An 11,309-nucleotide genomic window follows, 5' to 3' on the forward strand; every position below is an offset into this window, starting at 1 on the left:
TTTCGACTGACCGCTTGTGTAAAACGGACTATAGATACAGGTATCGAATAGATCAATTGACCTAGTTTGTAGGAAAAAAAAATGACGTATGTTACAAATATTTTCCCACGCTATGTTGATCTAGTTCTAAGACAATTCTTTATTTTGATGTGACAATATTTGGAGTATGATTGATATAAAAGTTGGAAATTAAGGTTTAAAAATAAAAAAGGGTGTAATAATAACAGGAAATAGTTTGAATACCAAAATAGTGTATAAAAAAAAACAAAAACCAATTACTTTTTTGTGTTTTAAATAGATCTATATTGATTTTTTTATTTGGAAGTTTGCCCTATATTATCCAATATTGACCCATATATACATGAGTTCATTATATATTACAGAGTGTTATATTGATATTAGTACATAGCTGTAATTACATAAAGCTGTGATTGCTATTTGATAGCATAGTGCTGTATATTTTAAGATACTTTATAGTCTACTGATACTAAAAAAAGTGGATTCAATTCAATAACATGTCTGAAGAAGGAAATAAATCTAGCTTGGATAGCACTTCTCCTCAGCCAAATATGGAGGAAATTTTGAAATTCATTGAGGACAGATATATGCTTATACCCAAGACTAAGCCCCCACATATTAAGGATACTATTCCGTCCACATCTACCATACCAACTGTGCCATTTGATATTTCTGGTACAGGGGCACCATTATTTGCCAATACAGGTACAAAACCTAAGGTCTCGGTTAGTATTCCTCCACCTATTCTTTTGCCAAATTTGAGTCTTGGTAACCCATTAGCAACTGGATCTATGGCTGGATCTGGATTTGCAAATCAATTTATGGCTTCTACGCCTGGTCCCTCTTTGTCTGTTCCCAATCAGGTAACAATGCCCCATTCAGTCATTCCCAAGATTCCTTGTTTTTCAGGAGATGAACCTTTACCTAAGGGTGAAGTTCCATATGTTGTTTGGAGATATGAAGTACAATGTCTGTTGACAAATCCGGATTTAACAAGGTCTACTGTTCTCCAGATTATTAGGGGATCATTAAGGGGTACAGCTAGGATCATGACAGTACCATTAGGTCAAAATGCAACTGTCAAAGAAATATTAGGTAAACTTGATGTTATGTTTTCAGAGGCTTCAACTAAGGAAGATTTGTTGACTCAATTCTTTAATAGTAGACAAAATCCCAATGAGTCGGTAACTACATATGCATGTAGGTTAGAAACCCTTTTACAGTCAATTATTGACAAAGGTCAACTCCCAGGCTTAGCAAGGAATGACATTTTGCGTCATAAATTTTGGACAGGTTTATGTTCTGATATGCTGAAATTTCAGACTAGGCATAAGTATGACTCTCTTGATGACTACAATTTGTTAGTTCGAGAGATAAGGAAAGTAGAAAAAGAGACTTCTATTAATCCTACCCAAACGTCTTCTGTCCCATCAACTAAGCATACAATAAAACATACACCATTGTCTGCTGAATCTTCTTTTGAGCAACAACTGTCTGCTTTAGAAAATAAGTTGGATTCTAAAATAACCAATATGGAATCTAAACTTTCATCTTTTAAAGATACTATTGAAGCAAATATAGATTCCAAATTTAACTTGATACTTCAGAAATTAGAAAATCGAAGTTCTAATTTCAGGTCAAGTTCACACAATAATTTTGGAACCAACACAAATAACAAAAGCAGGTACAACAACAACAACAACAACAGCAGCAACAACAATAACAGTAACAACAACAAAAACAGTAATTCTCACACAAACACAAGCAACACCAACAATAACAACACAAATTTTAGTTCTAGATCTTATTCTAGAGGTAGAGGCAGAGGTCATGGTAGATATAACCCTCGGGATTCGAACCAATCAAACTAATAACCGCCTCTGTTGCGGGCAGAATAGAGGTTGGTAATCTTAGTGTCATTGAGCCCAAATCATTTGTAAATAAATCAAGTAGGACTCAACATAGTTCAATTGTAGAGAATCTTATTGGACTTGCAAATGAACACAGTGTTATTGTAAATGGAAATACCTTCAAATGTCTGCTTGATTCAGGTTCTATGGTTTCTACCATTAGTCAGTCTGCATTTGAGACTTTAAATCCTAAGGCTACTTTAAAAGCTTTAGATTCACTTGGACTTACTCTCTCTATTGCAGATGGTTCTTCATTGAAATATTCAGGTTATATTGAAGCAACTGTATGTGTTCCATTTTTATCTTCTTTTAACCTTGACATTCCTATTCTGGTAATACCAGACAATGATTTTAATATTTCTTGTCCAATAATTATTGGAACAAATGTACTTCGCCGTTGTAAAATGTTTGTGAAGGAAGTACCTGAGGAATTATCTATTCCTGAACAGTGGCAAATGGCTATGGATAGTATTGACTCTCATACTTACCCTGTAAAGGTGTGTGGAAAGAAAAGTGTAAAAATACCTCCATTTGAGAGTATCACACTTAATGGCATTGCTAGGAATCTTGATCAGTCTATATGTTCTGTAGTTACTGAAAGTCCTGAAATCTTTAAAGGGTATACAGTTTGTCCACGTGTCATCAAAACACATAATGCTGTTTCTGCAAAAATATCAGTCAAGGTTTGTAACATGACTGCTAAAATATTGACTATCAAACCCAAGTCAGAAATCTGTACTATTACAGAAGCTAAAGTGATAGATGATATTTCTTCTTATATTTCTCCTGATGTTCCTTCAGAACCTCCAATCAAGGACATTTCAGTTGATTCTTCCAATCTAACACCAGAACAAACTTTAAGATTTTATCAGGTTCTTGGTAAATGGAAGGGCATTTTTTGTACATCTACTAAAGAAATCCAAACCACTGATTTGATTGAACATCATATAGAATTGGAAGATGAAACTCCTTTCAAGGAACCGTATCGCAGAATACCTCCAGCTTTATATGAGGAAGTTAGGCAGCACATCAGAGAAATGTTAGATGCCAATATTATAAGGGAATCTAATTCGCCTTTTTCCTCAAATGTTGTTCTTGTGAGAAAACCTACAGGTGCCCTTAGATTTTGTGTTGATTGGCGTAAGTTAAACAACAGAACACGCAAAGATGCATACATGTTACCACGCTTTGACGACACTATTGATGTCTTATCTGGTTCAAAGTATTTTTCTAAAATAGACCTTCATTCTGCATACTGGCAAATTGGTTTAGCAGAATGTGATAAGCCTAAAACTGCTTTCTCTGTAGGAAACTTAGGTTTCTATGAGTGGAATAAAATGGGATTTGGTTTAACAAATGCCCCCGCTACCTTTCAGCGTTGCATGGAAAAATGTATGGGTGATATGCATCTCAAAGAATGTTTAATTTTTTTAGATGACATTTTAATATTTTCTTCCACTTTTGAGGAACATATTTCCAGGTTAGAGTCCGTCTTTCAACGACTCAGTGATCATAATTTGCGTGTCAAGCCTTCCAAGTGTGAATTTTTCAAGTCTTCAGTTACATATTTAGGGCATGTTGTTTCTGCCAATGGTATTGCCACAGACCCAAATAAGCTTTCAGCTGTACAAGATTGGCCTGTCCCTATAAATATAAAAACTCTTAGACAATTCCTTGGATTTACAGGGTACTATCGTAAATATGTCCCAAACTATGCCCAAATAGTACAACCCTTGAACGAACTTTTACAAGGTCATGGTGACAACAAACGATCAAAGGGGTCTAAGAAAAAGGCTAAAACACCAGTTAAGTGGGTCTGGGGTGGAGCACAACAAAAGGCCTTTGAGTTAATTAAGGAAAAGTTAGTTTCTCCACCAATATTAGGTTATGCTGATTACTCCTTGCCTTTTATCATGCACACGGATGCAAGTACCCATGGTCTTGGTTCGGTCCTTTTACAGGAACAAGATGGTAAGGAACGCGTAATTGCATATGCAAGTCGTAGCCTCAGACCAAGTGAGCGTAACTACCCCGCCCATAAACTAGAATTTCTAGCCCTTAAATGGAGCATTACAGATAAATTCCATGATTATTTATATGGAAATGAATTTGTTGTTAAAACTGACAACAATCCTTTAACCTATGTGACTACCACAGCTAAGCTAGATGCCACACAACATAGATGGCTTGCAGACTTAGCCAACTACAATTTTACTATGGAATATCGTAGTGGTAAGCATAACATGGATGCTGATGGCCTATCCAGACGACATATTTTTCAGGATGAGCTTAAGGCTATCTACCAAGCTGTTATTATTTCTGCTCCTATCATCAACTGTACTTCAGGTGCAGCAGCCCTTCAGATGGCCACTGAAGAGGCTGATGTAGCTGATTCAATTGCAAACATCGATTGGTTTAATGAGCAGTCCAATGATAGTACTTTGAGTCTTGTAATGAACTTCCTACGTAGCGGTTCCCTGCCCAGGGGGAAAGATACCAGTATTAAGCAACCTGCTGTACAGAAGTACATTAGAGAAGCAAATCGGCTTTTCATACAAAATAATATTCTGTACAGAACCGCTACATTGGATGGTCAACAAGTCAAACAGCTTGTCATTCCTGAATCACATAGGAACATCGCCATGAAAGGTATTCATAATGATGCCGGGCATCAGGGCAAAGAGAAGACATTGTGGCTTGGTAGACAAAGGTTTTACTGGCCTGGTATGGAAAAGGACATTTTCAGTTTGGTTGAGAGATGCGACCGCTGTATCAAGCGTAAGACGCCATGTAACAAGCCTTTCGCCGAACTGAAACCTATCCATACTACCAGACCAATGGAATTGGTTTCCATAGACTTCTTAAAGCTTGAGCCCAGTAAAGGTGGTATTGAAAATATCCTTGTAATAGTGGACCATTTTACACGTTTCGCACAGGCTATTCCATGCAGGAACCAGACTGCAGCTACCACAGCGAAGGCACTCTATGAAGGGTATTTTCGATACTACGGGTTCCCAGAGCAATTGCATAGTGACCAAGGTCGCAACTTTTTAAGTCGCACCATTCAGGAGTTATGCAAGATTGCTGGCATTAAGAAGTCCAGAACTACTCCATATCACGCCATGGGAAATGGAGGTGCTGAACGTTGGAACCAAACACTCCTGAAAATGCTTGGAACCCTTGAAAACCACCAGAAGTATGACTGGAAGGCATACATAGGTCCATTGGTTCAGGCATACAATGCCACCAAAAATGATGCAACCGGATATGCCCCTCATTTTCTGATGTTTGGTTGGCACCCACGGCTTCCTGTAGATGCTTATCTTGGCACAGATCCTTCAGAAGAGCACACAGGGAATCAGTCCTCTTATGCATCAAAACTCCATCGGAGATTGCAGATAGCATACCGCAGAGCTGCAGAAGAAGCTGGTAGGATGGCTGCCAAAAACAAGACCATATATGATCAGAAAGTGAGGCATACTCGACTTGATGTTGGAGATAAGGTACTGATTCGGAAAGTTGGAGTGAAAGGGACTAACAAGTTGTCAGATCGTTGGGATGAGGAAATTTATATAGTCCTTTCTATACCCAATCCTGACATTCCCGTGTATAGAGTTCAGCAAGAAAACAAGAAGGGCCCAATTAAGACTTTACACCGGAATATGTTACTTCCCTATCCTTTTACTCAACTTGTGGAACAGGAGAGTATCAAACCTAGACCAGAAAGCAGCTCTCGCAAGAGAACTCCTAATAAGTTCAGGTCGACAGCCGATACTCTGTCCACTGAAATCGAGGATTCCACTGATTCCGATTCAGATAATACCGAAACATTATACCTACCTCCACCACTAAGACCCCAGAAACGTCCAAAAGAACAGTCCAGTAGGTCTAAACATACTGTGTCTGTGACCCCAGAACCTTCAAAGGCTCTGGAATCATTTCAGAGTGACCCCTCTTCAGAGACCATTACTCTATCTGACCATTTTTCAAGAATTGATGGTTTATCACCGCAATCAGCGACTGAGACTAATTCGGTAAGTGATCAGGAAGTTGGCTCCACCCCAGTACCTGACCCTGAACCTCCACTTCCAAGTCCTCGTCCTGTAAGGCGCAGAGTCCCACCGCAGAGATACGGTGAATGGGTTACCCCTATTGTAACAAATCCTAGCCAAGATTTGGAAGTATTTGTATGATTATCATATATTATTATATAATGTAAAATTTTGAATTTACTTAATTAATTTCTTCACAGAAATTAAGGTCAGTAAACCTGATTTATCAATGTTTCTATTTTAGAAATAACTAGGAACTATGTCTGAACAAATCATATATGTTTTCATGTGTTTATACAGTTTAAAAAAAAAATATAAAAAAAAAAATTGTCTCCACATCTGCCATATGTGAACAAGTTGTTGTTTGTATGTGGAGAAGTTGATCTTGAAGTATTAGAGAGGATGACGGATTTATTATTGCATACTAGTACCACAGATATAAATACACCGGATTAGAAACTCCGAAAAATAAACAACTGTCCGATCTATACCCACAATCCTTTGCGCGCTTCGGTAATTATCGGATTTTCCCGCTAGTCTCCGATTTTCGCGCTCTCGTTAAACTTCGGCGATATCCGTTAATCAATGTTTACATTGCCGTTGTATTGTAAATTACGATAAACAATCAACAATTTAAGGAATAAAATGTTAATTATGATAAATATATTTTGTTTTATTTGCAATTCCCCTTTTAAATCAAATCCATATTTCAAGTTTTTTTTAATCTCAGGGTTATAACCAATTGTTTATTCTTTGGGGCGATAATTGCGCTATATTACTGTTTGATTTGATTGTATTCATTTTTTTCTTAATTGCGATGTTTTCACAATGAAGGGCACACTCTTAGATCAAGCCGATTTGATAATACTTAAATAAGCTCTAATTACCTATATGTATGTAGAAATGAATGCGGTATTTATTTAATGTTACACGTGCGTCATTAATTATAAAGACGTTTACCAGTTAGCAGTAGAACATAGCAATTAACATATTCCCACCTTTTTTGAGTAATAATGCCTTCAATAAATCGTCGAAATTCCTGCTTTACTGGTGTAGGAAGACCTTAGTTCCCTTTCCCTGCATCAGGCTAAAGCGGGCATCTGGTTAGACTTGATTTTCTAGTAAGCTATTTGTTCAGCTTCTTCAAACCAAGTCTCTGGCGGGATTGATACCAACATTATGAATGAGCCCAATTTTCACCAATTAATTCTGATAAATCACTTAATTGGTACACTCCAGCTTATGCTTTTAGAAATAGGATAAAATTGAATAACATGTAAAACAAACACATATTTCTGCTTACTATTTAATTCAAATAAAACAAAATAACAAATAAAACATATAACATATAAAACATAACAGTACCTCTATATGATACAGTGTAAGAGATCAATTTTAATTTTACCTTTATTTTTATCAATTCATCAACAAACATCAAAGAATAGTTACAACCTCATTCATGGTGTAGTTTGTTCAGTCTCTCATACTTTTTATTTATATTATAACACATTATTAATCTTGGTGATAAGAAATATAATGATATGCTTGTAAATAATAATAGCCAGATACAGACTTGCATTTCCCCCATGTTTGTGGATGAAGGAAAGACTAATTACAACCATATTCAATATTTAATCTCAGTGATAAGAAATACAACTGTGAACATCAAACTTAGATTATTAACTAGAAAGTCTGTGTTGCGGATACCAAAAATGTCTTTATTTTTTGTGATAAAAAACATATTCATTTGTGTGAACTTTATATGATCACTTAACAAATATGTGTTTGTATAAGTGTAAAATGTATGACAAAAAACTACTGTTTACATCAACATAATGTTTCTGTTTGCCTCTATCACAGACTTATACATTATTTATTTTAAACAAGTGGTTCTCTTTGGTAATGAACAGTACTCATGGTCATAATTGCCAATGGCTTGCACAGCTCTCTGCTCTCCTGCCTTTCTCTTAGCATGGAACCATCCTTTTTTTCGTGGCATCTGTAAATATTGAAATGCAAAATACATATTATTATAAATAGAAGAAAATTCTAAGCACACCTGAACAATGTAAACAGTAAATATAAAAATACTACAATATCAACTCCATGAATATACACAGGATATAACATATTTCAAAGTCAATAGTATTAGACATTATTTCCTGTCATAATGACACTTCCTGTGTTTGGTATGTATTGTATAAATACAAGCATAAAGATCAACAAGGTAAAGGTAACGTTCACAAAACACAACCTCCAACACACCCATGTAGGGCACCAAGAAGAAGAACTCTTTCTTTTTTGATTGCCGTAAAAACAAAAACATCAACGTATTTTAAATTACTTAAACATAAATTGTTGTTAACAATTAAGCATTTAAATAATTTTGAGAGCTCCAAGTTAAAAAAAAGACGAGGAAAATAAATTATGGCCATGAACAGATAATACCTTATAATTGTCCGGGAAAAAAAACATGCCCGAAAATACTGTATTAAACTCTGTTCAGACTAGAAAATACGCTTCAAAAAAAATCGAAAAAACTCACATCAAAACAAAAAACGAAGTTAAACAAACATCATATTTCAATAAAGAAATCCTTAATACATAAGAAAATGCAAGAATTATACGTATTGATATAACAGTTAAAGATCCTTAACAAATTAAAATTGACCGCTCTCGCAGGATTGTCAATATACCGCTGTACGGCACAGTATTTTTCCAACAAGATTTTCTCCTAAAAAATACTCAATTCCTTCAAAACAAGCTAACATGACTTATCCAAACTTTCTTTACAATCAATTTCTACCCACCTTTAACTTCATCGTTAACTATTGCTTCATAAATTAGAAGAAAATGATCCGCTTTTATTGTCGGTGTATCGCCGTGAAATCAATATGGCGGTGTTACGACTATTTTTACCCAGGATGCATCAAATCTCGGAAAATCCCGCGACATATGATAACTTACGAGAAACGCTTTGCATCTATGCTGAATTTAACTGTGTGACGTCACAAGTTGCTTCCAGGGTTAGAATTTAGCAAGATTTTCTACTTGCAGATTTTTGCAAGTGATCAAATGTTTAACTGGCAATATGAGGCAGTCAACTAGCATTTCCATGTTCACGTATTTTATTATTATTTTTATTGACAATGAATTTTGAAAATCTGATATGACAAATGATAATAAGCTTGAATGTCTATTGAATATCAGAAACATCTTTATCACTGGTAAACACAGATGTCTTCTTGTAACGAAACAAAAACATTTCAACAAATTAATTTATAAATGATAAACAATTGTTTAGGGATCAGACTATTAGATATACCATCTAGGAACACCCAGTGGTGACAACATACAGTTATAAACTTGTTCATGTTATGTTATTTCTTAGGATCTTAATTTTAGCATATTTTGTACTTGATTACATCAACAGCCTGAAAACTCAGAGGTTCTGATCTGCTTATAATAAATAAATATTTCAGCTTAAAAGTAAACACTTTACAGATGAGTGCTACACATTTACATTGGACCCTGATAAAACATCTTGGATGCTCTAATCAAAAGTGTTTGGCTGTTATAAAAAGTCCATCAAAATATAGTCAAAGAAAAAATAAATAGAGCAATCAAAAATTGATTTATATAAAATATAAGTTTTAAGGTAAACATCATCCGTTACAGCAGGGGGCATATGCCAAGCATCATCATCAGCTCAGAAGAAAAAAAATTATGTAAACGTCCAAATTGAACAATCACTTGCAAATAAATGCAAGCTAGAGTAATTTTTACTGGCATTATTATATTTTAACTGGCATTTTGCCAGTATGCCAGCTTAAATTCGAACCCTGGCTTCTCCAGTCTATTCAACTCCATGCTAGTACCAGTGTACTGTGATGCAACTTTGTCTATCTATTGTAAATATTTGTAAATAGATTTATTTGAATATAGAGCTGAATCAAATATATGAACCTATTTCAATTAAAGAAATTAACTTATTAATTTCACATTACAATTGAAAATTCATTATAAAGATATCAATAGATTTATATTTGTCATTTCATAAAGACAAGAAATAGACATAATTGTTGTGTATTATTATACACATGATTTATTGAAGATGATTATGTCCTGATGTTTTTATTTGAAACTCAAATATAATTGAGTTATGGAAATGTCAGGAGCCATTTCCTTAAAGGGAGGGAATGTGTAACCTGTGTATCGTTTTCTGTTTATCACTGGTATATTGTATCCTCCGTGTTATGTTGTATTTGGTTGGTATTCGCCTAACTGTTGTGTCGTCGTTTGTTTGCCTAACTGTGGTAATGTTTTGTATAGTCTGTTTCGTATGAGAGGTCACTGTAAGTTGAAAGGTTGTATGAATGTGTTCACTAATATTTCACGTGCATGACCCTAAAATCCCCGCGAAACATTTTCTTGCTTAAGTAAAATATTTCCCTTCGCCAGTTCCACATTATACGAGTAACTGATAACTTACTTTACAGTATAGTTGTTGATAGTAGTAGTTACTTATTATAGTAAACTTGAACATCATTTATGGACAGTTCTTGTATGCTGATCCTGGTAAGAATTTATATATTTCTAATGTCATATTTATTCTTTTCCATTGATGAATTGGATGAAATGTGTAATTTTATTATTTTGTAAATCAATTATTTGTAATTCCTTTGTATTTTGTTTGTAGGCTCGTTTTTGTATGTCCGACAATAAAATGATGAAATAGAAGCAAGTCTTCAATCATTTATCCCCGGTTACATAACCTTTAACTACATGAATGGTTACATGTCCCATTGCCTGAAAGGGCAGATGGACCCTTATTAAGTGTGGACTCCAAACATTATTTCCTGATGTGCTCGATTGGCTTCTGTGGACCATTTATAAAAAAGTTGACTATATCATTATTTTGAAAGTTTGTAATTAGAAAATGGATTAGTAAAGGGACGAATGGATATATCTACGTAAAGGGACGAGTGCATATCTCTTCGTGGACAAATTACTATGGTTAATAATAATTTAAGGTCGAAACATCTTGGGACGAATTTGACTCAAAATAGGGTCGACTTGGTCTTGGTAAAATCGCGAGTCATTTCTCAAAACTTTATAATTACATTTTCCAATGACGCCTTCATCTTCAAGTTCAATGCCAAAAACCGAAAATTCATCTGAAAGATCTTCTTCTGTTATAATGCAAGACATTTTATTATAAATTTCCAAGACAAAAAAGGTAAACACGGAAGTTAATTTTCCCGCGAAAACGCATGTCGAGTTTCTTAATATTTTTCTTAGTCCTGATTAGATAAAAATTAAAATTGAA

The 11,309-nt window shown here is 34.9% G+C and overlaps 1 protein-coding gene across 1 annotated transcript in view; it reads right to left on the reverse strand.

The window, feature by feature from the left end:
• The window catches only part of LOC132754044 (DNA polymerase alpha subunit B-like), a 28,794-nt gene extending 17,535 nt beyond the window's left edge, over positions 1-11,259 (reverse strand). Inside the window, exon 1 of the mRNA XM_060744630.1 lies at positions 11,104-11,259. Within this exon, the coding sequence (XP_060600613.1) occupies positions 11,104-11,191 (88 nt within the window). The 5' untranslated portion in view covers positions 11,192-11,259. The remainder of the gene's footprint in view (positions 1-11,103) is intronic.
• Between the last annotated feature and the right edge of the window lie 50 nt (positions 11,260-11,309).

The sequence above is a fragment of the Ruditapes philippinarum genome, unplaced genomic scaffold (genome assembly GCF_026571515.1).
Source record: "Ruditapes philippinarum isolate M1 unplaced genomic scaffold, ASM2657151v2 ctg161_1_1_1_1, whole genome shotgun sequence".
In the NCBI taxonomy this organism is placed as follows: domain Eukaryota; kingdom Metazoa; phylum Mollusca; class Bivalvia; order Venerida; family Veneridae; genus Ruditapes; species Ruditapes philippinarum.